Genomic DNA, 27,844 nt, shown 5'->3' with positions numbered 1-27,844 from the left:
GCCAATGGGTGGAAGCGCCGCGTGAGCCTGTTCCCTCCCCCCCGGCGCGCCTGAGCCAATCGAAAGGGTGGTGTGTGTGCGAGGGCAAGTGGGGAGGGGGACTCAGCTCAGGACAGGGAGGCCCTGCTCGCAGGTCCCGGGGTCCCGGTGGCAGCCGGAGCGCTTGGTCCGCAGGCAGCGGGCGGGTGGTCCCCCCTCCGCCCCCACCCCGCGCGTGCGCGCCCCGGCCCCTCCCTCCCTGCCACCCCCCTCGGCTCCCGCGCGGCGGCGGCGGTTCCTTTCCCCTCCCCCCAGCCCTGGCTCCGGGGGACCCCGCGATGCCGGTCCGCACCGAGTGTCCCCCGCCGGCCGGTGCCTCGGCCGCTTCCGCGGCCTCGCTCATCCCGCCGCCGCCCATCAACACCCAGCAGCCCGGCGTGACCACCAGCCTGCTCTACAGCGGCTCCAAGTTCCGCGGCCACCAGAAGAGCAAGGGGAACTCGTACGACGTAGAGGTGGTGCTGCAGGTGAGCGCCGGGCCGGGCCGGCCGGGGCCCGCGGGCCTCCTCGCGGCGCTCACGGGCCGTGCCCGCCCCCGGCTTCTCGAGCCCGCAGCCGCGGACCAGGCCCTCGCCGCCGGGCCTCCTGCACCAGGCGCTTCACCCCTCGGGACCTGCCCAGCTGGTGTCTCACACTCTCCAAGCCCCAGCCCTGACCTGCCCCCTCACACTGGAGCCTGTCGGGAGCAGCTCCTGGCAGACCCTGAACACTGTCCCAGACTCGAAGCCCGTGACCGGCCTGCCTGGGATCCGGAAGCCCCCCCGTGACTGGCCACCCTCAGACCTGAGTCCTTCCTCCCCAGGACCTATCGCCCTGAGATCAGCCCCCCCACCCCCACCCCTCCAGTCCCTCTCAGACCCTGAAGAGCTCTCCACTGGTTTCTCCTGACTTGGGACCCTACCCGAGGCTGGGCCCATGTCAAATTATCTCAGACCTGAGACAGTCCTCCTCCCCTCCCCTTTCCAAAGTTCCAGAGATCCTCAAACCCTGAGGCCCTCCTCCCAGGATTTCTTCCTTGGGAGAGCCTAGTTAGTCCCCTCGGACCCGGCGCACACACCCTCCATTAGCCCCTGAGCGCCCCCCAGCCCACAACTGATTCCTAGCCTCTGGTAATTACTCCCTCAAGACCAGGCACTCACATCCTGGGTGCTGCTGAGTGGAGCTCCTCCAAGTCTGTGGGGATCTTGCCTCCTGGCCTCCCTCCCCCCACAGCTGTTCCAGTCTCTTCCTGGCCCAGGCACCCAGCTGCCCCCAGCTGCCCCCAGCCCCAGGCCTCCCGCACTAGGCTTCTCATGGTCCCTGCCTTCATTCTTTGGCCACCTCCAGGCCCCTCCCAGTCTCCCCGGCTTGCCTCCCCAACCCATACCTTCATCTTCCTCCTCCTCCTCGGCTCCAGGGGACCCTCTTTCTGTGTTCTTTTATCTACACAACCAGGGCTTCCTCCTGGTCTCTGATAGCCATGTGCTGGGAATTTGAACTCACCCCGTATTATCTCTCACACTGTATTTCCTTGCTGTCCGTGTACACCTCCCCCCCGCCCCTAACAATTTGACCTGGATTTCTAAATACCTGGTGCCAGCCCCTGGTAGCTTTGGAGCGACAGCTTTACCTACTCTGGCCCTTTTCTGCACTTCACCCCTCTCATCCAAGTAGAAACACACTTGACATTTTTTTCTCCAGGCAGCGATCAACAGTAGTTCATACTCCTTTTTCTCTCCCTTCCCCGCAAAACCCCTTCCTTTGTAGCTACCCTTGCCTGCCTCAGGATCCACTTTCCTCCTCCCTTTGCCCCTTTTTTCCTTAGTGTGAGGCCCCACCTCCCAAAGCCCCTTCCCATCTGCCCTCTTGAAAGGCCTTTTACCGAAGCTCTGAGGACCTAGTGTGCCACCTTACTGCTCCCAAGCAGTAAGGACAGAACCCAAGATGTGTCTTTGCCTTATGTGCCCTTGGCTCTTTAAAAATAGTAAATTTTGGACAGCCTCTCTTCTGAGCAAGTGGGTGTCCCACCCAAAAGACAGTGCGGCTACATTTTCTTTCTCCTAACCATAGAGCACCATTAACCTCTTTTTTCTTACTGGTTTGGGGGAATCAATAGTTTCATCTTTTTTTGGTGGAGAAAACTGCCTCTTCATTTTAATTGTATCTTTGCTCCATAAACTTAACTTTTTCACGTGAGCCGTGGCATTTGTTATAACTGGAAAACTGTTGTGACTGATTCATTCAGTCTTCATAATTATATGCCTCATGTAGCGACCCCTCCTTTCTTTTGCTTAAAATGTGAGAATTTAGTATAAAGTTAAAGACTTTTTTCTTTATTGTGGGGGCAACATCGTAAAATTCTGGCAGTGAGGTCCTTGGTGTGGGTCGTGTTTGGAATGATCGTGAATTTGTACCGATTGTTTATATTGACGGTTTCTGATGCGGTAGACCAGCAGGGTCGCTAAGTGTCAAAGAGAAGTGGTCTTTGACTTCTTCAGCAGCTTCCCGCTTCTGTCATTCGTGTGTTTCCAACATCCTATCGGGTGCCCATGTCCTTGTGAACCAATAGAAGTGGTGATTGAGTTGTTGCAGGACTGACTGGTCTCAGGGCAGCCCAGAGTAGAAGCCTGGCTCAAACCTCAATAGAATGTCTGCTGGTGGGAGCTATGGCCATGCCCAGGAATGCCGCCCTACATCTGGATTGGTGAGCTCTTTGTCCATCACTGAGACCGTCAGTGGCCTGTGAATTGGCCCATCGTCGCCCTGGTTTTTCAGCCAGGACCAGTTTCTTGGGCTCAACCTTCTTAGAATATACCTCAGCCTCTTTCCTGCTTGCTTGCTTTGTTTCCTAACAGCTTGTTGAGATACAGTTCGCATCTTACGCAACTCGCCCACTGAAGGTGTTCAGGTCAGTAGTTTTAGTGTACTCAGAGTTGGGTAAGCATCCCTGTAACCTAATTTTAGCCCCCTAGAGAAACCTCACCTCCTAGCCATCACATTCCCGAAGATTTGCTTATTCTGGCCATTTCACGTATGTGGAGTCATACACTATGGGACCTTTTGTGTCTAGCTTCTGTTGCCGAGCGTCATGTCCTCATCGTTCACCCAAATTGTAGGATGTGGCCGTGCTTTGTTCCTTTTTATCATTGCATAATAATCCATTGTATGGATATATAGCATTTTGTTGGGCCTTTGGAAACCATTTAACGATGGAATGAACATTGCTGTATGAGCTTTCATGTGGACACCGTCTTCATTCCTCGTGGGAGTGGAATGCTGGGTCCAATGGCAGCTCTGTGCTTACCACTCTGAGGAGCTGCCACACCGATTTCCGAAGTGCCTACTGCAGTTTTCATTCCCACCAGCCCCGCATGAGGGTCCAGTTTCCCCACAGCCTTGCTGACACTTTTAACTTACTGCCGATCTCTTTGATCACAGTCCTGCTAGTGGGTGTGAAGTGGTGTCTCATTGTGGTTTTGATTGGAATCTCCTTAATGACTAACAATGTTGCACATCTTTTCTTGGGCTTTCTGGGGCCTTTCTTTCTTTTTTCCTTCTTTCTTTCCTCTTAATTCTAGTTTAGAGAGTTTCCCAAACCTTCATGAGATTCTGGCTGGGTTTCCCTTGTTGCCATTGTTACTGTAACTACTCTGTTTCTCCTCTGCCATGCAAGGAGCCAAGACCAAAGTGAAGGCCAGGGTCACAGTGAAGGGGTACTAGAAAGAGCAGCTGTTGGACACAGCTGTGCTGTGAGACGCTCTTGCTAAACATTTGCCTTGTTATCTTTCTCATCAAGATGCTGGCCTGGCATTCGGTGTAAGGTCTCTGCATTGTACTGTGTTTGAGTTCACCAACTGTCATCGAGATGAGTTGGGGCAGAATGGGAGGGATACATGGTTGAAAGGAGGCCAAACTGAAATTCTGATTCTTGAGCATGTGATAATCCATGCAAAATGTTAGTCAACTTCCAGTTCGGTTTTTAATCTTATTAGCAGGTATCTTGGCCACCTGATACCCTTTCCAGCAGCTGTGAAACCCCAAAGTGTATTGAATTCAGTGAGAATTGCATATATGAAATTTAAGGCCCCAGGTTAGAGCTGTGTGTCCTTTAAATAAAGTCCTTTGCTGAACCGTGTTAGTCAGATCAACCACTTTAGATCACATCCAAGGCCAAGGCCAGCCGATGAGAATATTTCAAGTGCTTTGGCAGTTTTCACATGGGCTACCTTTGTCACGGGGTCCAAACTGTGAGAGCATTTCAGCTTCACTGAAGCCCGTTTGCTTTGGTGCTGACCTCCTCTGGCTGACTGTTCTCATTACAGTTTTTAAGGATTGCTGGAGTATATGATTTACGGTGTAAATGAAAGTAGTTAAGTCTCCAAATCTGAAAAATACCACAAAACTTTCCTAGTTGTTTAAAATGAGACCTCGCTTAACATTAAAATCTACGTGCCAGTGGCATTGTACTTTTGGGTTTGCTTTCTTTCCAGGGGTCTGCTTTTTAAGGGAGCCCAAGTTATCATAAAATGTGAAAATCTGCTTGTTCAGGACGAGTCTGTATAGATTTGGGTGAATTGTACCAGTTCAGGTGCACTAAGCTGTAAGTAAACCATAGCCACCTCAAAATAGTTTAAAGAATGAGTGAACAAAAAAAAAAAAAAAAAAAAGAATGAGTGAACCTAGCACTTCTGATTATAAGAAACTCGGAGGTGGCTTGGTTCCAGATTGGTCATTCAGGGGCCTCGTTCCTTTTCTGTTTCTCCACTGTCATCCTTGGCATTTCCCGGCCTATTTGTCCTCATGGTCTCTAGATGACTGCCGAGGGCCTGGGTGCTCGTACAGGTACTGCCACTTCCAGGGGAAGACAGAGGGCCTCCTCAAAAGCCAGCATCTTTCCCAGAGGCCCCCCAGGAGACTGACACACATACCTGATTGGTCAGGTCACTCACCCCTAGACTAATGACTCACAAGAGAACAGGGGCATGTGTCTGTCTTGGGTCCATCAGGGCTGACCAAGCCCTGTGGGGCCAGGGTGGGTGCCAGAACAGGATCTGGGCTCTGGCAGCATGGAAAGGTAGGAAATTGGTTGTTGGGTAGGCACCCTGCAGTGTCTCAGCAACCTATAAGTGGTAGTTACTCAGCCTTAAAATCTCCCATGCCTGTTACCCCTGCTCATTGTAGTCTCCCAACTCTTCACCAAGAAATACGGGTGCTCGTCTATGAAATGGACAGAGTGAACACTTAACAATATATTCCCATCTGGGGGTCAGCATTTTGGTTCATAACGGAAATGTTTGCCCAAGCAGTCTTCGTATGAGGTCTTTCCTGACTATGCTTCCCATTTCATAAAGAACTAATGCACAGGGGTGCATGGGTGGCTCAGTCCTTAAGCATCTGAACCTTCATCTCCAGTCATGATCCTGGGGTCCTGGGATCGAGCTCCGCATCTGGCTCCCTGCTCAGCAGGAAGCCTGCTTCTCCCTCTCCCACTCCCCCTGCTTGGGTTCCCTCTCTCTTTGTGTCTCTCTCTGTCAGAGAGATTTATTTATTTATAAATAAATAAAATAAAATCTTTTTTAAAAAAAACTAATGCAGGATTGTGCTTAGTGTGAGTGTAGGGGAGGAGTACACTCCTGAGACTGGCAGGAGGCCTGTGTGTGTGGGCTCACTGCTCCAGAAAAGCACTTCGGTCTCGAGATACTCATCTTAGGAGGTTGAGAGGGTCCTGGGATCAGCTTCTTTGGTCTGAACAGGCCCATGGGTAGGGCAGACTCCCGAAGGTCTTGAAGGCCGGTGAGCCCTGGCCAAGCTCGGTGGGCACCCACCTCCAGACTTCCCTTAGCCCACCCAGCCTGTGCCCGCAGGACACATGGATTTCCACAGCATCCGCAGCTTGTCCCAGAGGGTTCTCCATTTGTAACTAGACTGTGTGTCCTTTTCCTTCCAGCATGTGGACACGGGGAACTCGTACCTTTGTGGATACCTGAAGATAAAAGGCCTTACTGAGGTAAGCACTCCTTCAAATGAACTAGAACTAGACGGTGGGCTGCATGCCTGGCCTTCTCAGGGTGTGAATGGCCAAGAGCGTGGACCCTGAGGCCCGACTAAAGCTCCCTGTGAAGTTGTACTTCACACACAAAGGATGTAGTTTTGATGTATCCTGTTGGAAAGTGTACGGATGCACAAATCTTTAAAGTTTATAAAGGAGTCACAGTGTTCCCAACACTATTGAGTTTCTACTTAATCCTTTGGTGGGAAAAAAAAATAGAGTAGGAATATGGCTACCTCTCATCCTAAGTTTAATGGTTTCTTCCAAGCCCGAGGTCTTCAACATTCCTTAAACCCCTTCGCTCACTGGAACAATGTCAAGTGATCACCCAGATCCTAACCCAAGAAGCTACTAGGGAAATGTAGAGGGTTTTCCTTTCTCTGCACCAAACTTTTAAAATCTCAGAACTCCTAGGGATATGGAAAGCAAGAAAGAGCATCCATTCTTTCCCTGCTAGTGAGTCAGCAGGAAGAGAAGGAGGGGACGGAGCCCAGCCGCCAACTCCTCCGTGAGGACCTGGGCCTGACCTGGCTGCCATGGTGTGGGCCTGACCGGTCCTCCCTGTCCGTGGCCCAGCTCCACCAAGCCTTGGGAAGACCTGGAGGGACGTCCTTTCTCTGTCCCTTGCTGGGGCCGTGAGCTTTTGTTTCTCTTTCCTCATCTGTAAAATGAGAATGAAAAATACCCACTCTGCTACCATTGTGGTGAACACAGCACAAGGTTTAGCATTGTCGAATCACCATGCGGACCCGCAACCCATGTGATGGTGCATGTCAACTAGACTGGGTTAGTAAATAGAGTAGGATAGGATAGGATATGGGGTGCCTGGGTGGCTCAGTGGGTTAAAGCATCTGCCTTCGGTTCAGGTTATGATCCCAAGGTCCTGGGATCGAGTCCCACTTCGGGCTCTCTGCTAGGCAGGGAGCCTGCTTCCCTTCCTCTCTCTCTTCCTGTCTCTCTGCCTACCTGTGATCTCTGTCTGTCAAATAAGTAAATAAATAAAATCTTAAAAAAAAAAAAAAAAAGGATAGGATAAACTAAACCCACTCCATCTACTCTAGGGGCTCATCCTAGGAGGGGAGGAAACAACGTAAGAGCAAGAGGAGGACTCTAACCTGATACAAATGGAGTGATACTAACTAAGGCCCTGAACAACCTTTACCTTGGAACAATTGTCTCTCTCTTTGATTCCCTCCGGTCCTCCCCCTTCTCTATTAGAAGTTTGAGAATTTTCTGTGACGTTTGTCATTGGGATGAAAAGGTAACCTGTTCCTCACCTCCAGAAACTTACCCAGTAGAGTAGGGGTAGAAAATGAAGGATTCCAGCCTTTGAATTGAGGGCAGTGGGAAACAGTATGCTCAGCCGGTTGGCAGCCAGGTGTGTCTGCTGAGTGCAGAACGTAAACATTTAGCTTCATGAGGACCCAACAGAATCTGTCCCGTGGAATGCTGCCACGGGCTCTAAACCCAGCCACTATGGTCCTAGGAAGCTGCATGGAAATGTGAGTACCATTAAGAATCATGAAATGGGGACACCTGGATGGCTCAGTTGGTTAAGCGACTGCCTTTGGCTCAGGTCGTGATCCTGGAGTCCCAGGATCAACTCGTGCATTGGGCTCCCTGCTTGGCAGGGAGTCTGCTTCTCCCTCTCACCCTCTTCCTTCTCATGCTCTCTCTCTCTCCCTCAAATAAATAAATAAAATCTTTAAAAAACAAAAAAGAATCCTGAAACGGCATCCCCCAGGAGCAATTCACCCTAACAGAGGGAAACATCTGAGTCATGGGTTGTCAGGTTCTGGGGTGGGGAGCCCTTAGGCTCATGGCTATTGTGGGGAGACCACCCTCCCAGGCCAGTCTGGCAGCCTCATGAGCGCGTGGCCGTCCAGACTGGTCTTCGCCTCGATGAGCAGCAGGCTCGGGTATGGTGCTAACAGCACATTTCATCAGAGGAGGACGGCCGTGCTTCTGAGTTACCTGGGGCCTGCTCACACCTCAGGATTCTTTGGATTTTATCTTCTTTAACCACTTTTTTTTTCTTTTAAAGATTCTATTTACGGAGCGCCTGGGTGGCTCAGTGGGTTAAGCCTCTGCCTTCGGCTTGGGTCGTGATCTCAGGGTCCTGGGATCGAGCCCTGCGTCGGGCTCTCTGCTCAGCAGGGAGCCTGCTTCTTCCTCTCTCTGCCTGTGTCTGCCTGCTTGTGATCTCTGTCTGTCAGATAAATAAATAAAATCTTTTTAAAAAAATAAAGATTTTGTTTATTTGACAGAGAGAGGGAGAGAGATCACAAGTAGGCAGAGAGGCAGACGGCGGGGGGAGGGGGGGAGCAGGCTTCCCGCTGAGCAGAGAGCCTGATGCAGGGCTCGATCCCAGGACCCTGAGATCACGATCCTAGCCGAAGGCAGAGGCCTAACCCACTGAGCCACCCAGATGCCCCTTTAACCACTTTTTTAAGTAGCTGTCCTGAGTCAGCTGACCTATCACACAGTCCACCTATGGAAAAGGTACAGTTCATTGGCCTTTAGTGCAATCATGGCGCTGAACACCCATCTTTTTTTTTCCTTTTTTAAAAATTTATTTATTTATTTATTTGAGAGGGGGGAGACACAGCGAGCGAGGAAACACAAGCAGGGAGAGTGGGAGAGGGAGAAGCAGGCTTCCCGCTGGGCAAGGAGCCTGACACGGGGCTTAATCCCACGACCCTGGTATTATGACCTGAGCCAAAGGCAGATGTTTAACTGACCGAGCCACCCAGGTGCCCCTGAACAGCTATATTAAATACTTTTTAAATTCTAAAATCCAGGGGCACCTCTGTGGCTCAGTCAGTTAAAAGCATCTACCTTTCACTCAAGTCATGATCCCAGGGTCTTGGGATCAAGCCCCGCATCAGGCTCCCTGCTCAGTGGGGAGCCTGCTTCTCCCTCTGCCTGCCATGTCCCCTGCTTGTGCAGGCTCCCTCCCTCTCTGTCAGATAAATAAATACAATCTTTAAATTCTAAATCCAGTATGTGGTCACTGTATATAATCACTGAAATGCCAAAAAATGGTGGGATTCTCTGAATGACTATTACCTGTATTTTAAAATAGAGCTTTTCAGGTTTGTTTGCTTTTCCATTTATAGTTGTGAAAATATCACATATGTAACTTATTTTAATAAAAGCATTTAAATGGTTGGGTTTTAGCCCTAATCTTCCTCGTGCATACAATATAGAAAGTGAACTCTTTTTTTTTTTTTTTTTAAGATTTTTTATTTATTTATTTCACAGACAGAGATCACAAGTAGGCAGAGAGGCAGGCAGAGAGAGAGGAGGAAGCAGGCTCCCTGCTGAGCAGAGAGCCCGATGTGGGGCTCGATCCCAGGACTCTGGGATCATGACCTGAGCCGAAGGCAGAGGCTCTAACCCACTGAGCCACCAGGCGCCCCTAGAAAGTGAACTCTTAAATTGGAGGTAATTTTTGTCTCTTAGCTACCTCACATTCACAAATGAGCACAGTTTTTATTTTTTTTTTTTTAAAGATTTTATTTATTTGACAGACTGAGATCACAAGTAGGCAGAGAGGCAGACAGAGAAAGGGGGAAGCAGGCTCCTGAGCACAGTTCTTAAACTGTGCTTTCTGGAAGTGAAATCCCAGAATTGTGAAGAATGGGTGTCAGGTAACATTTTCTTGGCAATTCTGAGCCAACCACCAGTGGAGAGAGGGGACATTTCCAGGAAGGGGCCCGCGTCTGGCACAGGGCCTAGGAGCCCAGCCTTTAGGGAGTCATGGGCTAGCCCTACTCTCACTCACTAGATGAATTTGGAAGCTTCTGCTGAGATTGGGCAGACTTGTCTGAACCAAGGAGATAAGTCACACTAACCAAACTCCCCAAGACGGATATATACACAAGAGTGCGCATTTACTCATTTCTGAACTGAGGTACATGCATGTTCCAGAGGTTCCCTCTGACCTCGTAGCCAACTGGGTGTTAATCCCCCAGGAAGAGGGTCTACATGGAAAGCCAGAACCATCACCAGAGAGGTTTTGGTCGGCCTGGAATCCATGTGGGGAGTGGTTTGGACGACCTGAACACCTGACCACAGCTGGACCCCCTGTAGGAAGCCCTTGCCTGCCTTGGGGGTCGGGGGTTGCTGGCTTCGTCTCTTCCTCTCTGAGTCATTTTTTTGATGTCCCTCCTGCAAACAAGAGTTCTTCTTTTGGCTTTAAAGGTTACCGCTGGTCTGGCTCTATGCAAGTGCTTGAATCTCCTGGTCCTACCCTGGGAGACAATTCATCTCTCTGGTAACTTCTGAACCTATTGACTCATTCATCAGGCAGTGTTTCTTTTATTTTAATTCTCAGAGCTTGGGGGTACCTTGCAGTCCCCTTGATACATGGCCCGAAATGTTTCCAGCGCAGAATTAGTTCATTAGGAAAACATGCAGTTGGGCCATAAGTATCTTCTTTGTACTGCAAGATGACCACTTTATCATTTTTCCTTTCTGTCTTTTTTTGTGGAAGCTTAAAAAAAAATGTTAAAGCTCAAACCTCAGAAAATCCACACATGTAGCTTTCCATTTAAAATCTCAAGTCAGGGGGTACCTGCGTGGCTCAATGGGTTAAAGCCTCTGCCTTCGGCTCAGGTCATGGTCCCAGGGTCCTGGGAGCCTGCTTTCTCCTCTCTCTCTGCCTGCTTCTCTTGCCTACTTGTGATCTCTGTCTGTTAAATAAATAAATAAAATCTTTAAAAAAAAAAAAAAAAAAAAAACCTCAAGTCATGTACTAACTGATCCAGAACTTTCTCTCTTAGTAGATCTCCCTAAAACAGATAAGCATGATTTAGTTTATACTTTTATTTTATTTATTTAAAGATTTTATCTATTAGAGAGTGAGAGAGAGCATAAACAGCGGGATGGGCAGAGAGAGAGAGAGAAGCAGACTCCTCGTTGAGCAGGTTTGACCTGACCTGAGTAGATGCTTAACTGATGGAGCCACCCAGGCACCCCTTTATTTATTTATTTATTTATTTTTAGATTTTATTTATTTATTTGACAGAGAGAGATCACAAGTAGGCAGAGAGGCAGGCAGTGAGAGAGAGGAGGAAGCAAGCTCCCCACTGAGCAGAGAGCTCGATGTGGGACTCGACCCCAGGACCCCCAGATCATGACCTGAGCCGAAGGCAGAGGCTTAACCCACTGAGCCACCCAGGAGCCCTTATTTATTTTTTTTAAAGTTTTTTTTTTTAAGATTTTTATTTATTTATTTGATGGAGAGAGAGATCACAAGTAGGCAGAGAGGCAGACTGAGAGAGAGAGAGAGAAGCAGGCTCCCTGCTGAGCAGAGAGCCTGATGCGAGGCTCGATCTCAGGACCCTGGGATCATGACTGGAGCTGAAGGCAGAGGCTTTAACCCACTGAGCCACCCAGGCAACCCTGGAAACCTAATTTTAAAGGTATAAACTAGTGGCATCTGGCTGGTTCCGTTGGTAGAACATGTAATTCTTGCTCTCAGGGTTATGAGGTCAAGCCCCATGTTGGGTGTCCAGATTACTTAAAAATAAAATCCTTAAAAATAAATAAATAGAGGCACCTGGGTGGCTCAGTGGGTTAAAGCCTCTGCCTTCGGCTCAGGTCATGATCCCGGGGTCCTGGGATCGAGTCCCACATCGAGCTCTCTGCTCAGTGGGGAGCCTGCTTCCCTCTCTCTCTCTGCCTGCCTCTCTGCCTACTTCTGATTTTTGTCAGTCAAATAAATAAATAAAATCTTAAAAAACAAAATTAAAAAAAAATTAAAAAAGATTTTACTTGTTTATTTGACAGAGACAGAAAGGCAGGCAGAGGGAGAAGGAGACTTCCTACTGAGCAGGGATCCTGCTGTGGGATTCAATCCCAGGGCCCTAGGGTCATAACCTGAGCCGATCGAGCCACCCAGGCACCCCACAGATTTATTTTAAACACGTGTAGGTGTCTGATGCAGAATAAGAGGGGCCTACCTAGGGTCTGGAGAAGAAAGTGGGACCTTTGTGGTCCCCGGGACATTAGGACTGTAATCCATGGCTTGCCGGGCCAGTGACCATCATTACCACGTTTCCAGGAAACACCAGGGCCTGGCAGGCTGGGCCGAGGGGTTGCCTGGTTGGTTGGTCAGTTGGTTGCTTTTTCATAAATGCAGAGAAATGGTGGACTTCTAATAGTGTGAACTTTTTCTTCCATTAGTTTTTTTCAAAATCTTGGGTGCCCCCTTATTAACAGGTGACCAAATAGCAAATAAAATTCATGGGAGTATTCTAAGCACCCGGTTAGGATGACAGCTTATTTTTTTCCCCATGGTATTTGTTTCTGTTGTTGTGATTTTCCATCACAGACATAATTTACATGTATTTTCCTTAGAGTGGATGGTCTTAGTTCATATGATAGAATTAAATGTACCCTAATATACCAAAGTATTCTGCAAGAAAACAAAACAAAACACCCACCCCTGGAATCCTGAAGAGTGGAAAGTAAATTCCTTGCAAAGTAAATTCTACTTAGTTACTATCTGCTTTGTATTCTAGAACACTCGTAATGCACTCGTCCAAAATTCTTTTCTGAGGGAGCAGCATGTAACAAGTGAAGTCGAAGGAGGGTTCTTCACTTCTGGCAAACTCCATAAAGTCCAGAAGGCTCTCTGGGCACCCAGGTCACGTTGATGCTGCTGCCATTGACAGTTCGTTGGACTGACCCAAAGGTCATTGTTTAGCAGTGTGATCATTTTGTCAAAGTCCTGGGAATAAGTTAAAGTCAGGTTGATGTTTTCCTTTGGGAAAGGTAAAAACTCCTGTTTGAGACCTTATTCTGATACTTGGGTTTTTACCATAGGAGTATCCAACCCTTACGACCTTCTTTGAAGGAGAAATAATCAGCAAAAAACACCCTTTCTTAACGCGGAAGTGGGATGCAGACGAGGATGTGGATCGGAAACACTGGGTGAGTAGGTCTTTGGTTTCCTTGGGGCCCCCCAGGCTCTGCTGGAAAGTCAAGGAACTTAGCTCTCTGGGTCTTATCATTGTCCCCCGTCCTGTCTGCCTGTACACCATTCCTTTCTCATCCCCTGTATGTGGGGAGCCCTGGGAGACACAGAGCAATGGCCTTTGTCTTTGGGGTTAGTGTGAGGTAGAGATGCAGTTTCTAGAAAGCTGCTTCTCCACTGGCATCTCCGTGTGGGGAGAGCCCTGGCGGTGGGGGGGCAGGGTTCTTACCCAGCTCCAGACCGACACGCACGGTCACAACCTCAGCATCATCAGGATGCCACTGGAAACTCCAGTGCCCCCACTTCTGACTGTCCCGTGTGGGGTGTGTTCTGACTCACCATTATTGAACATTTTGAGACAACTTAGAGTCACCGTGTGCAGGTCTTTTCGTTGGCTTTCATACAAGTTTATGCCTTCAGAAATCCATTTCCCAGCCTGTCGTAATAGCCTTCTGGCTTCATTGACCATGGCCATGGTGCATTTTGGTTTATTATTGCTTTTTTAGTTTTTAGTTTTTTGAGATTTTATCTGTAAGTAATCTCTGCACCCAATGTGGGGCTCGAACCTACAGCCCTGAGATCAAGAGCCGCACGCCCCACCAAAGAGCCAGCCAAGCGCTCCAGTGAATTTTGGTTTAACACTGAGGAAGTCCAATGTGCTCACCCTCTAAACCCACCCGGAGTGATTGAGTCTGTAACGAAAACTCTAGAACGCCTCAGGCTTCCCACTGCACCTCTCACCTGGCCTGTCCGAGCTCTCTCCTGATTCCAACATGATAGTCCTTGGACAGGACTCCTACCACAGACCCTCGTCCAAGTTAACCTCACTGTAGGTTGAGCTTTTAGAACCATTTTTGGTAAGTTACATGTTTTACCTGTTGTCACAAATAGACACTGAAAGTCAGTCCTTTGTGTGTGTGCAACACGAGGGAATGAACAAGAGGGAATTGGGGAGCCTGAGCGGTGCGCGTGGAGCCGGCATCAGGAACAGAGTTGGAGGGGCTCCCCGCTGCTGTCTGGTCCCAGCCTGCCCGATGCGGGCTCTTCCGTGCTGCTTGAGGCCTCATGAGATGGGTCCCTTCTCTCTCGGACAGCCCCGGCGGGAAGGCTCTTCCTTGTACTGAGCCACAGCCTATCTCCCGTCCAACCCGGGTTTTCCATCTGAAATCAGTTCTGCCAAAAAGGCGAGGTCTTTGAGACTCAAAGTCAGTTTAAGTGAAAAGTCAGTTTAAGCTAGGTCTGTGGCAATTTAACTACCTGGAAACCAGTTGTTAGTGTGCCAGACTTCCACTAGAACACTGGAAAATATCTGGATCTCCTTCGTTAGGCTGAACTGATGTATTTTAAGTGACATGGGGACGAAGAAGGCTGCCCTTGGTATGTTAGGATGAGGAGCCTCTGGGCCCTTCCTCACCCAGCAGTCTGGGCACCTTTGCAGTACTCCATTTCCTGTACCTTTCCCAGCCCACGCTGGTGTCCCAGTGTCCCATGTGGGATCCCCGTGTGTCAGGGCTTGGCCAGTGGCTGACAGAGGCGTGCCCCAGAGACATGGCGGGCTCCGTTCCTTTCCAGACCACCGCAATAAAGTGACTTGCAGTAAAGTGAGTCAAATGAAATCGTTTTGTTTTCCCAGTGGATATAACACTTACACTTACGTGATACTATAGCCTGTGAATGGCACAATAGCATTAGGTCTAAAACAACAGTGTATACACCTTAATTTAAAAAAAACTCAAAGACTGAGAAACGCTCAGCATCCTCTAAGCTTTTCGCAAATCCAAATCTTTTTGCTGGTGGAGGGTCTCGCCTCAGTGTTGATGGCTGCTGACTGGCAGCGGGGTGCTTGCCGAAGGTTCGGGTGGCTCTGGCCATTTCTCCAAACAAGAAAACAATGAAGTTGACCACCGTCATGGGGGCTCTTCCTTTTGTGGATGATTTCTCTGTGGCCCTGGATGCTGTTCGATAGCATTTTATCCACCATGGAACTTCCTTCCAGACTGGAGTCCATCCTCTCAACCCCTGCTGCTGCTTTACCAGCTAAGTTCATGTCATATTCTAAGTCCTTTGTTGTTGTTTTAAGAGTCTTCACAGCATCTTCACCAGGAGTAGATTCAATCTCAGGAAACCACGTTCTTGGCTCCTCCAGGAGAAGTAGCTCCTCTGTTCAAGTTCCATCATGAGCTCGCAGCCACTCAGGCCCATCTTCAGGCTCCGCTTCTGCTTCTGGTTCTCTTGCTGTTGCCGCCACATCTGTAGTGACTGCCCCCACTGAAGTTTCGAAGCCTCACAGTCACCTGTAGGGTTGGAATCTGCTTCTTCCAAACTCCTGTACTGATATTTTGAACTCTTCCTGTGAGTCACAAAGGTTCTTAATTGTATCCAGAATGGTGGATCCTTTCCAGAAGGTCTTCAGTTTACTTTGCACAGATCCGTCAGAGGAATCACTCTCTGTGCAGCTAGGGCCTTCTGAAGTCTATTTCTTAAATAAAAAGCCTTGAAAGTTGAAATGAAATGAGCTCTTGCTCCACAGGCCGCAGAGTGGGTGCTGTGTTAGCAGACCTGAACACAGTGGAAGTCTCACCATCCGTCGCCATCGGAGCTCTTGGGTGACCCGGTGCCTTGTTGAGCAGCAGTAATATTTTGAAATCTTTTTTTTGTCTGAGCAGGAGGTATGAACATTCAGCTTAAAATATTCAGTAAACCATGTTGTAAACAGACGTGTTGTCATCCATGCTTTGTTCCCTTTCTAGAGCACAGGCAGAGTAGACTTAGCATAACTCGTAAGGGTCGTAGGGTTCTCGGAATGGCCCGCAGCGTCAGCTTAACTTGAAGTCACCAGCTGCCTCAGCCCCGGGCAGGAGAGTCGCCCTCACCTTCGACACTCTAAAGCCGGGTGTTGGCTGCTCTCCAGCCATGATAGTCCTGGATGGCGTCTCCACCGACAGAAAGCAATTTCGTCTATGTTCAGAGTCTGTTACTTAGTGTGGTTGTTTAGTGTAGTGTATTAGCTTAATGAGGGTCTGGAGTCTTCTGGAGAACTTGCTGCAGCCTCTCCGTCAGCGCATGCTGCTTCAGCCTGCCCATCTATGGTACGCAGACAACGCCGTTCCTCAGTCCTCCTGAACCAGCCTTCGCCAGCTTCAGCCTCTCCCGCCGCTTCCTCACCTCCCAGCCTTCCCCGAACTGAAGGGAGTCACGGCCTTGCTCTGGGTTAGGCTTGGGCTGAAGCCAGTGTTGGCGCTGGGTTGGCCTTCTCTCCAGACCACTAAACGGCTTTGTTATCATTCATCTGTTCCCTCTAAGGCCCTTCTCATGTCCTTCTAGAACTTTCCCTTTGTGTTCATGACTTGGCTTACTGGTGCAAGAGGCCTAGCCGTCCGCCTGTCTCAGCTGCTGAGATGCTCAGTCATTTCTAGCCTTTGATTTTAAGTAAGAGACATGCAACTCCTCCTTTCTCTTGAACACTTGGGGGCTGTGGTAAGATTATTAATTGGCCTCATTTCAATATTGTTGTGTCTCAGGGAAGAGGGAAGCCTGAGGAGACAGGGAGAGAGATGGGGGAATGGCCAATCAGTGGAAGAGTCAGAACACATGCATTTATCGATGAAGTTTGCTGTCTTATTTGGGGGAAGTTGGTAATACCCTAAAACAATTCCATTAGTAACATCAAAGATCACTCATCACAGATCAGAGTAATGAAAAAGTTTGAAATGTTGCAAGGATCACCAAAATGTGACACACAGGCACAAAGGAAGCAAATGCTGTTGGAAAAATTGTACTAACTGACTTACTCAACACAGGGTTGCCACGAACTTTCAATTTATTTAAAAAAAAAAAAAGCACCATCTGGGGCACCTGGGTGGGTCAGTTGGTTAAGCATCCAACTCTTGGTTTCCATTCAGGTCATGATCTCAGGGTCATGAGATGGAGCTCTGCATTGGGTTCTGCGCTCAGCGTGGAGTCTACTCGAGTTTCTCTCTTCCTCACCTTCTCCCTACCGCTAATAAATCTTTTTTTAAAAATGCAGTATCTCCAAAGAGCAATGAAGTAAAGTTCAGTAAAACCAGGACCGCCTGTCAATTGGAATCAGAGACCTTGTTTTTCACCCTCAAGTTTTCCTGATACTTGAAGTCGGTATCACGGTGGTGCCCTAAAGTCAAGATTCCATATACTTAATCCAGTTAGAATAGAAATACACATGTCGGGGCGCCTGGGTGGCTCAGTCCTTGAACGTCTGCCTTGGGCTTAGGTTATGATCCCAGGGTCCTGGGATTGAGTCCCCCATCAGGCTCCCTGCTCAGCGGGAAGCCTGCTTCTCCCTCTCCCACTCCTCCGCTTGTGTTCCCTCTCTCTGTGTCTTTCTCTGTCAAATAAATAACATCTTTAAAAAAAAAAAAAAAGAAAAGAAAAGAAAAGAAAAAGAAATATACGTGTCACAAATTCTGTATCTTAAATCTTATTTTAGGTATTTTCTCATAAAATGAATGCATATTTATTTTTAAATATTTGAGTAAATAGATAAGGAGAAGGAAAAAAATCATCTATAACAACAATACCCGAAGTTAAAACAAGTATTAACCTTCTTTTTTCTTTTCTTTTTTTTTTCTTTTACAAAAATAGGATCATGAGACACAGTTTCGTAGCCTATTTCTAGTCTCCACTTTTAAAAGGACTTAACATATATTACCCACTTCCTGTTTCTACTTCACTGGCTGGCCCCAAGCCACGTTCCTGTGTCAGAGGACCCCGCTTTAGTAAAGCCCTTTTCTGCCTTCGGGGTGACGTGCTGGCTCTAAGTTGTTCTGCGTGGCTCGTGTTGATTGACTAGGAGATCTTCCCGCCAGTCCTTCCTGGCTTTGCTTGTGGTAAGGTGTCCTGAGAAAAGGCCCCCTGGAATCACATTCCTTCCCAACTCAGGGGGCCTTTCCTCAGACTGCATTAACTAGGCAGGTGTCACGCCCTGGTGCCTTGGCAGGGAGCGGTGAGGGGGTGGGTGGATCAGGCCTGAGTTCACGGATGGGGACCTCAGGCTCCCTTCCCCCATCCTCCACCTTTGCTGCTCTGTGGGCACATCCAGCCGCCATCACGCCTTTGCGAAGGCGTTCGCTGCTGGGCGCAGGAGGACAGTTGTGACACTGGCCTCCCCCTCCGCCCATCAGTCCTCATGCTCAATTTTTTGTTTTCAGGGCAAGTTTCTGGCTTTTTATCAGTATGCAAAATCATTTAATTCCGATGACTTTGATTATGAAGAGCTGAAGAATGGGGATTATGTCTTCATGAGGTGGAAGGTAAGGTCCCAGGCCAGCCAGAGCCTGCACCACACCCAGCGCCCCATCTGCTCCCCGAGTCTGTGCTCATGACCACTTGTCTCCGTGTAGTGCCTTTACATGCTCACAAAAGTGGGCACGGCTCCAGGCCACACTGGCCAGCTGCCGCCATGCCCCGCGGTTTGTCTTTGGTGACACCATTCGGTGGTTTAGCAGATGAATTCATGCTTGGGGGGAGGGGGTGATCGGCCCTCAGCACCCTTGACTCTCCAGGTTGAGTCATCCCTGGTGTTCTCGGGAGACCCAGAGTCCTTCCCCGTCACTGCCTGCTCTCAGTCGTGAACCCGCCTAAGTGACTGTTCCCTCATCACGTCCTAGCCAAGCTTCAGTGCGCTCTCAGCTTGCCTGCTTCCCTCCAGCAGGAAATGAGGGACCAGGAATGGAATTTGGGTTTTCCACTCTCACGAGCCCTCAGAGAGCTCCATCTGGCTGGACTCGAGAGATTGGCTTTGGGCTGACACGTCTTTTGTGTTCTCTTTTGATAGCCTGGGATTTACTGCGTTCCAGCCACAGGCTGGCAAAATCGTGAAGCGGGTTTGTGAAATCACTTTATGAGCGGACACCCGCTTCCAACCCCTGGTTCCCAGTCTGTAGGAGAAAGTGGTTTTATCTTGAAATCTTGCCAGCTTCCGTACAGGCAAATCATTGAGTATTATTCCCAATCTTTAGTTCGTACAGCTAAGAATTTGGGGAGGGGGGCGGGTGCTGTCCCTTCTTACACAGACACGAGCCAAGTGCAAAGGGTAAAAGCCCAGTGTGCCCTCGTGAGCTTGCTGTCTGGTGGGAACTGTGCCAGCAAATAAAGCACTAAAGGAAGTATCTTGCAAGGTTCTAATTTTAAAATTAATTTTTAAAAACTAGCATTTCAGAGGTTGAGGAAAGGGATGGAGAGAGTCTTTAAAAAATATATTTTAAAAAAACCCAGTGTAGTTGTTTGGTCTCCAAAGACCTTCTCAGTGTGACTTGCTGTGGGCTTTCGGTAGACCTCCTGGGACCCTAAGGCCACTGACCTCATCTTGCTGGGAGAGTAGGTCCCCGGATGTGGCTTTTCAGCTTGGCTATGGGAGATCACAGGCAAGAACAGTACCCTTCTGATGGCCGTGGGTGTCGGGCTTTTTGAGGGGGTGTTATGCGAGCAAGTGGTGATTGATCTGCCCTCAGAAAGCAGAGGTGATCAGGAGCCTAGCACCAGTTCCCGGGGTGAGCCAGAAACCTCCTCTTCCCGGCTCATTCTGTCAGTGGGTTCTGACACATACGTGGGTATCCAGGCATTTCCAAGATGCGTGGACTCTAGAGCCCTCTCTTCATTGCTGATATCAGTGAGCTCAAGACACAGGCTACTGTGTTAGTATCTAGAATGCTGTTGACAGATCGGGTTGAAGTGCAGATGTTCACCATTGTCCGGCAAGTCGGGGCAAGGCCATGTGACACTGAGCCTGTGAACCACCTAAAAGCTAATGGGGAGTCCCAGACGCGGCTGGAGCACACCGTCTGTTACTGACCTCCTCCATCTGTGTGCAGGAGCAGTTCCTGGTCCCAGACCACACGATCAAAGACATCAGCGGCGCTTCCTTTGCCGGGTTCTATTACATCTGCTTCCAGAAGTCGGCAGCCTCCATAGAGGGCTACTATTACCATAGGAGTTCAGAATGGTAAGGTACCCCAGAGGCGAAAGGGGCGGCTTGCCGCTGTCCCTCACCCCGGGTTCTCCCTTCGCTTGCCGAGTCCGAAACCCTCTCCACCTGTTTCTGCGTAGCTTCTGTGCTCTGTCTGCATGTGGGGGCCTCTTTGAATGATCTCAGTTGCTCGTGGAGGGACTCCTATCCCTAACCACAGAGCAGAGTAAATCTCAGGGTGCTCGCTGAAGAAACTCACTGCTCAGAGCTTTCAGGCACTTCTGTTATCAGCAGCATTTCTCCCAACCTTGGCCACTCTCGTATGTTCTCCCAAATTGAATCAGTAACGAAACCGTAGGTTCCAGCTACGGATAGGGTGAGTTTTACTGTTAGCAGCCTTTCCGGTTTTGGGGTCACGGTCCTCACATGCTGGCCCCATGCCCTCTGGTCTCAGTCTGGTGACCGAGGGGTCCCCATGGGAGTTGGCGGTCCTGCCCCGTGTTTCGTCTGAGGTGAGAGGTGGAGTGCCACCTCAAGTGCTGGCTCTGGTCCCCTTTCTGGGGACTCTCCTGACCCATTGCTGCTGCTCCAAGCACCTTGCTGGACCTGAAGAAGGAACCTGGTCACAAAATACCTGATTTCCTCTCCGAATGTAGGAGCACTGTATCCCCTTCCAAATGTTTCCCGCTTCGGCGACTTGCGAGTGATGTCTCTCGCTGGCTTGACTCAGGCTCCTTGTTCAGTGGCAGCAAAATGAGATCTGCAAATCAGTGCCCCAATTACCAGGGTTTCAGTAATTGCCCTGTTTTCAAAGGAGTTTTTCAAACCTGTTACAGCCTTTTTAAAGTAGTAGCTCGATGGAGAGAATTCACATACCATACAATGTACTTACTGAAAGCGTGCAATGCGGTTGTCCTGAATGTTCCCAGTTGTGCAGCCATCACTCCCACCACCGCAACCAGAAACCCTATGCCCCTTATCCCTCAGCCTCGAGTCCCCATCTCCTCCTAACCCGAGGCAGCCACTGACCATCTTTCCATACAGACACGCCTGTTCCCGACATTTTCTGTAAAGGGAGTCTCATACACATGACGAACCGGCCTTCGTGTCTGGCTTCCTACACCCAGCCTGGTGCTCAAAGCTTCGGCCATGTGGCAGCATGGGTCAGCCCTTCATTTTAACTGCTAGATAATTTTCCGTGGTACGGATGGACAGCAGCCCCTCATCTGCAGTTTTGCCTTCCGTGGTTTCAGTTATCTGCAGTTAGCACAGTCCAGAGGCAGATGGTGGTCAGTGGTCATGTGCCTGCTAACTTTCATCCATAATATTGTTATAACTTCTATTATTAGTTGTTCATCCCTTACTGTGCCTGACTTAATAAATTGTACTTTACCATAGGTTTCTGTACAAGGAAACAGCATACGTAGGATCCAGTACTATGCACAGTTTCTGGTATCCACTGGGGAATGTATCCTCCCAGATAAGGAGGGGAATGCTGTACCACATTTTACTTCTCCGTTCATCGGTTGCAGGGTTGTTTCCCCCTTCTGCCTGTTGTGACTAATGCTGCTAAGTGTATAAGTATCTGTTTGAGTTTCTGTTTGAATTTCTGCTCTCAATTCCTTCGGGCATAGACCCGGGAATGGAATTGCTGGGTCATACGGTAATTCCCTGACTTTTGAAGGAACCACCAAAGCGTGTGACGCACTGGGTTCCAGTTTCTCCACGTCCTCCCCAACGCTTGTTATGATGTCTTTACGATTATTGCTGTCCTAGTGGGTATGAAGTGGGGTCTTGTGATTTGGATTCATATATTCTGATAGCTAATGCATGAGTGTTTCCTCATTTTTGGTTTTTTTTGTTGTTGTTGTTGGTGAGAAATAAACTGCTTTTTCCCATGCTCCTCCTCACTCCCATGTGAAACAAGAAAGGGGAGAGCTAGCATCTACCCTGTCAACTCTGATTGTCCCCTGGGGGTTATCATCCCCGTGTGCGGATTGTCCCAGCCTCTGTTTCTCCTTCATCTGCTTAACTCCTTGGAGCACCTACCAGTGAGGCGAAAACAAATACCTCAGAACTCTGATGTTCTCAAAGCCTCATAGCCATGTCTAGGAAGGCGAGAAAATGCAGTGAATGGTAACATAGGCTTTGGGGTTGGCTGGGAAGTCCCTGTATTCCGTGAGCAGTCATGGGGTGTGCCTCTGCTCCCCATGAGGCCCTGAGGCTGGTCCAGCCCAATGTTCCTGGAGAGGATGAGTGCTGGACAACAGAAAGAGGCAGAGTGGAGGTCAGGGATGAGGCTCAGAGCTTGTCTGCCTCTCCTTTTTTTTAAGATTTTATTTATTTATTTGACAGACAGAGATCACAAGTAGGCAGAGAGGCAGGCAGAGGGGGCGGGAAGCAGGCTCCCTGCCAAGCAGAGAGCCCGATGCGGGGCTCAATCCCAGGACCCTGAGATCATGTCCTGATCCAAAGTCAGAGGCTTAACCCACTCGGCCACCCAGGTGCCCCCTGCCTCTCCTTTCATAAGAGGTACCCTAACTGCTTCGTGGTCAGAGCACGAGACCTAGAAGCAGCTTCTCGTAGGTAGAGCTCAGGAGAATGAACCAAAGAAACAGAAAGAGAACCAAACTTGGTGCGGCCGCTAAGCTCTGTGATGCGTCTGCCTTCTGGTTCCAGCTTGGGGCCTGCCGGGCGCTCTGGTGGTGGGGAGGGGGTTCCGCACCTCTGTTCTGTCTTCAGCCTGCTTAGACCACCTCCATTTCTCTCTCTCCCCGCACTGCAGGTATCAGTCTCTCAATCTAACTCACGTTCCTGAACACAGCGCACCCATCTACGAGTTCCGGTGACAGCGGTTCAGAGCAAGAACCAAATAAAACTGAACTTGGCAAAAAAAAAAAAAAAAAAAAAAAAAAGGAAAAAAAAAGAACTTTGCCAAGAAAATTGTGTACCTGCCAGAACCAGGAGAACGTGTGTTCCTGTTTCTTCACGAGCAGACTCGCATTGGAAAGCATGAATGTTAACCCACAGAATCCAAGGAGCATGGCCAACCAGCGGGGCAGACACAGGGAGCATTCTCCGCTCTTCCCCGCTCTCTGCGGCAGTTTGGTCTTCATCTGGTTTTAAGCTACCTTAAATGCACTTTTCCTTCCTGCACAGCTAACTTCTGTATCACCAAAAGGCCCATGAGGCCCATTCCTTCCTCCATCCCCACCTCCAACCGATTAGAAGGTCAGCAGCCCCCCCACCCCGGTCACCCTCAGCCTTGGTGCTCAGTGGTCTCTGCCCAGGCCTCAGCCCTGTGCGCCGCCCCCTCCCCTACCCCCAGTTGCTTAGTCTGGTAGCTTAAGAGAAGGCAGAGCCCCAGCACACGTGTCTCCCCCCACCCTCCCCAGAGCTCTGTGCAGGGAATCGGGGAGCTACAGCAGCATCTGCCAATGAAACAGGAGGCAGAGGCTGCCTCATGGGCTCACCTGGCACTGCCCAGCCCCACCGTGTTCACGGCGACCTAGTCAGTGGCTGGCAGGTTCCCTAGGCCTGCCATCGGGGATCACTGAATTTTAAGGCTTCCAGATCCCTGGCAGGAACAGATTCCAATCCTGCTCCACTCAGCACGTTTGCTCCAAACTTTTGAACTTGAGGGCAATACTAAACTTTAAAAAAAAAAAAAAAAGAAAGAAAGAAAAAAAAGGAAAAAAAAAGAGTTTTTTTATTACAAAATTATTTTTATGGTCCCTTTAACAAGGACCCTATGGCAAATGCACAATTATTCAGAACTACATTTTATCGTTTTCACATTGAAAACAGCAAATGTTGACTTAGTAATTTTTATACCTATATCTATATGTAAATGTATATTTAATCAACCAGCAGTTTCAAACTAGTCATCCTGGTACAAAAGTTTTGCAGCATCGCATCCACTCTAGTGCTAAACCTGAGAGCTGTCTTTGGGGCCGGGTTAGCATTTGTACCTCTCCTTTTGCTACTCACGACAACAGTGCTCCGAGGTGACCTTCTCCATTGAGCCCAAGGGGCCGCTGTTCTCCCGAAGCAGCACTCTGAAATGTTGGGTCAGGGGAGGGGTGAGAACATGAACACGCTCGAATAACTCAAGGCTCATGTGCCAAAGTGTGTGTGTGGGTGTGTGTGGGCGGGGTGTGGTTTTTTTGGGGGGAGGTGTTTTTTAACGTTTTAAAAAGCTTAATAGGTTGGCATCATTTGGGGCATCGCATCTGTTGGCGGTTTACGAGACTTACTCAGAATTCAGGAGGGAGAGCTGGAACCCACAGGAGCAAAACAGGCTGAAAGCTGCATATCCAGGGTCAGCGTAAGCACACGTGCGGCCCCTCGATCTACAGGAGTTTTGGGGATATGGTGTATTCTTATAAAGTGACTTTCCTTTTGACAACCTTTGTACTGTACGTGACTGAGACTGAATTTTGGGGAAGCCTTCAAGGAGAAATACTTGGGAAACTAGGCAGTGGTGCCAAGACACCAAGGCAGTGTCATCCTAAGGCTTTGGGCAGACATGAGACCGACCCCTGTAGGGAGGCCAGGATCTTGGAGGCCCCAGAACGTTGGAGCCCCAGTGACCGCAGTGGAAAAAGGATTCCTGTCCGTTTGGCAGAGAGGAGTCCGATGTTTTCTTGATTCTGAAACTTCCAGGCATCAGGATAGCTGGCTCTGGTCCCACCAGCTGATGGCACAGTACCGAGACCATGCTGGCTTCTCCCCCGTGTAGCCGGCAAGCATCCTGTGAGTAGAGGACACGGTGGGGCCGTGCTTTCCCAGGCTGCATGAGCCGTCCGTTTCCTTCTCACAGTGTGCTCACCCAGCTCGGCTGAATTTTGCAAGCTCCTTGAAGGCTAGAGGGAGGCCCCACTCGGAACCTAAGGGGTGAGCTCCCTTCCTGGAGATCATTGGGACCCTGTCTGTGCGGCTCTGGAGGTCATCCGGTCAGTCCAGCACACAGGAAAGACATATGCAAACACTTCTCCCATTCAGCTAGCCAGACCGGCCAGGTTTGACCCTAGGATTTCTTCCTTCCTTTTTTTAGCGAGGTAATGAAGTGTACCTGTTATATTGGGGAAAATGAAGAAGTGATACTTTTGCTAGATCTTCTGGGTGCATCTGTGATGAAGCTTTGTTTGCGTAAACATCTGCGTGGTTGAGGACAGGGAAGGCATTATCTGTCCGCCGCCTCTTAGTAATTCCTGAACAACCGACATCAACCCTTTTCTTTTTCTTGAGTCCCCAAAGGAACTTTGGGGATCATCCCCACCCGGGGTTACCTTTTCCTGAACCTTCTCAGCGGTTTACATGCCTCTGGTACTATGTGCAATAGTTTTGGTTGACATTTGTGTTCAGTAAGAAATCAGTGCAGGTTGCAGATTTTCTACCGTCTTCCTCCACCCCAAACCTGCCGTGAGGTGGGATCTTAGAGATTCCCACTGCTCAGAAGGCCTCCATTCTGCGCCCCTAGCCTTGTCTCTCTTCTGTGCTGGAATTATCCCTTCCCGCCTGCCCCTCCTTTTAAACTATACAGCATTTCAGCTGCAGCCCAAAAGTAAGCAATGCCTAATATGAAGTAGAAAGTCCCATCTGTGTGCTGGTTCTGTTGGTAATGTGGATCTCACAAACTCCAGGGGAGCAAAGGGGCTTTTCAGTGTCTTTTGCTTTCAGAAACAGGGAATTTATATTCTAAGGCCTTGAATTGAGTTTTTTTTCTCATAAAATAGTCTGATAAGCTAATTTTTAAAAAGAAATGCCATTAAGTATGTTGCATTGTGGTTTAAAATTACTAACAAGTTCTGGGAAAGAATATTTGATTTTGAATCTTACATGTTTTTAAAAATTAGATATGAAGGGGCACAAAGTATGAATATTTTGTTTCTTTAGGGAGGACATGTGGAAAGGGTTTGAGGGTTTGGGACGGGAGAAGTATTTTGCAGAGATATCAATGTCCAAATAATTTTTAAAAAATAATAAAGGTATTTAAGCAGTGACTTTGTCCTATTCCTATTTTTTAAAAATATTTATATAGGGGCGCCTGGATGGCTCAGTGGTTTAAGCCTCTGCCTTCAGCTCAGGGCATGATCTCAGGGTCCTGGGATCAAGTCCCGCATGGGGCTCTCTGCTCGGCAGGGAGCCTGCTTCCTCCTCTCTCTGCCTGCCTCTCTGCCTACTTGTGATCTCTCTGTGTCAAATAAATAAAATCTTTAAAAAGAAAAAAATTAAAATATATATATATATATATATATATATATATATATATATTTATATATTTGACACAGAGAGAAAGCACAAGCAGAGGGAGAGGGCAAAGCAGGCTTCCTGCTGAGAAGGGAGCCTGATGCGGGGCTCGATCCCGGCACCCTGGGACCATGACCTGACCCGAAGGCAGACACCTAACCAACTGAGCCACCCAGGTGCCCTATCTTTGTCCTACTTCTAAGTCAAAACTATTATGTTAAGAAGAGACCAGCCCCCTTTTGGGCCCTGTGTCTGTGGAGGTTCCCCGGGCAGAGACGACCCCCCAGCCCTTATTCTTATCCTTATTCCTCCTCATTCCATTGCTGGCCGAAGCGCCATATTTGAGCTCCATTTTGTTAATTTCTACATTTCTTTAACAGTGTGGAAGCTTTTGTGGGTTTTATTGTTGTTTTGCATGTGTTCAGGATTCATACTTTTATTTCACACACAGAAAATTCATGAACAGAACTCTGTTCACTGTCTGTTTCTTAGTCCAGTGCTGGCACATGCAATGTGGACGGGGGACTAGTTCTCAGAGGAAATGCCCATGCCCCAAAGCTCTCCAGCAGCGCCGTCCTGAAGCCAGGTTCTGGCCCTCAATGTCTCTATACCCTGCGACCGAGGGCTCTAGCCCAGCCCATTAACACCTGACTTTGACTTTGACACCATCCTGCCCAGTGCCCCAGGATACCTTGGTGCTCTCATTAACAGTGTTAGGTTTCTAGACCACTTCCCTAGGCAGGGTAGAGGAACAAGGCTGGAAACGCCATATGAATTTCTGAGAAAATGTTTTCAGTGTTGATAAGGTTTAACGTTAAGTGAGTTGAAATGCAAAGGGAAGTTACATCCCCGTCGTCGGGGCAAAGTTCCCGTGTGTATGAAGTATCATCTCATCTCCCGTTGTTTGAGCAGCAGTGCTAATAACCTTTCTCCCACGACGTGTCAAGGAAGGAATAGGCTGTTCACAAGGCCGAACTGCTTACAGATGAAGACACCATTTACTGGTGGTTCTGTAGGGGGAGAAAGCTGTGGGACGCTTGGGTTCTCATCCCAGATCTCCCTCTAAGTCCTCCTGGGACCTCCCACGCACCAGCCAAACCCTCTGAGCCTGGAGAGCGGAAGGAACAACCTTTACATAGGTCAGAGTTGAGGGTTCTAGGAGGTGCTCCTGGAAGCCCTTTTGAAACCGTGCAAACACCCCACACATGTCACGTGTCCTTCTTGCCAGATAATTCTACAACATATTTGCCAAGGCTTGCCATGTACACTGAGCCATTCTAAGTATGGGGCCGATGAAGAGACATGCTACGGTCCAGGGCTGGAGGAACTAGTAGTCTGCAGTCGAGTGGAAATTGGCATTCTCATCCGCACAGCTGGCAAAACCCTCTTTCGTATCTCAAGTGTTAGAGCCCCACTTTGAAAGCTTTGTTGGCTTTGCTTTTAAAACCATCGACAGGAACGGTGGAAAGTGTGTGGATCGTGTGAAGCGTGAAACCCACGGCAGGACAGGACAAAGGGGAAATTGTAAATATCAGCGCTGCCTACATCGATCTCAACGGTGCCTGAGGAGGAAAGCATTAATGTTGCCCAGGACTGA

The 27,844-nt window shown here is 49.0% G+C and overlaps 1 protein-coding gene across 1 annotated transcript; it reads left to right on the top strand.

The window, feature by feature from the left end:
* Positions 1-63: 63 nt before the first annotated feature.
* GID4 (GID complex subunit 4 homolog) lies at positions 64-26,000 on the top strand. The gene is made up of 6 exons (XM_059150510.1): positions 64-506; positions 5,966-6,025; positions 12,902-13,009; positions 18,239-18,340; positions 19,901-20,031; positions 22,781-26,000. The coding sequence occupies exons 1-6, from the start codon at positions 318-320 to the stop codon at positions 22,842-22,844; spliced, it is 654 nt and encodes a 217-aa protein (XP_059006493.1). The 5' UTR covers positions 64-317; the 3' UTR covers positions 22,845-26,000.
* Positions 26,001-27,844: the final 1,844 nt, after the last annotated feature.

Source organism: Mustela lutreola, chromosome 15 (assembly GCF_030435805.1).
Source record: "Mustela lutreola isolate mMusLut2 chromosome 15, mMusLut2.pri, whole genome shotgun sequence".
Lineage (NCBI taxonomy): Eukaryota > Metazoa > Chordata > Mammalia > Carnivora > Mustelidae > Mustela > Mustela lutreola.
Note: the sequence above shows the minus strand (reverse complement) of the source record. Positions and strands in the feature narration are given on the sequence as shown.

Coding starts and splice junctions, on each gene's coding strand:
- GID4 (XM_059150510.1), top strand. CDS start 318: ATGCCGGTCCGCACCGAGTGTCCCCCGCCGGCCGGTGCCTCGGCCGCT. Junction 18,341..19,900: donor ATGTCTTCATGAGGTGGAAG/GTAAGGTCCCAG, acceptor ATCTGTGTGCAG/GAGCAGTTCCTGGTCCCAGA. Junction 20,032..22,780: donor TACCATAGGAGTTCAGAATG/GTAAGGTACCCC, acceptor CCCGCACTGCAG/GTATCAGTCTCTCAATCTAA.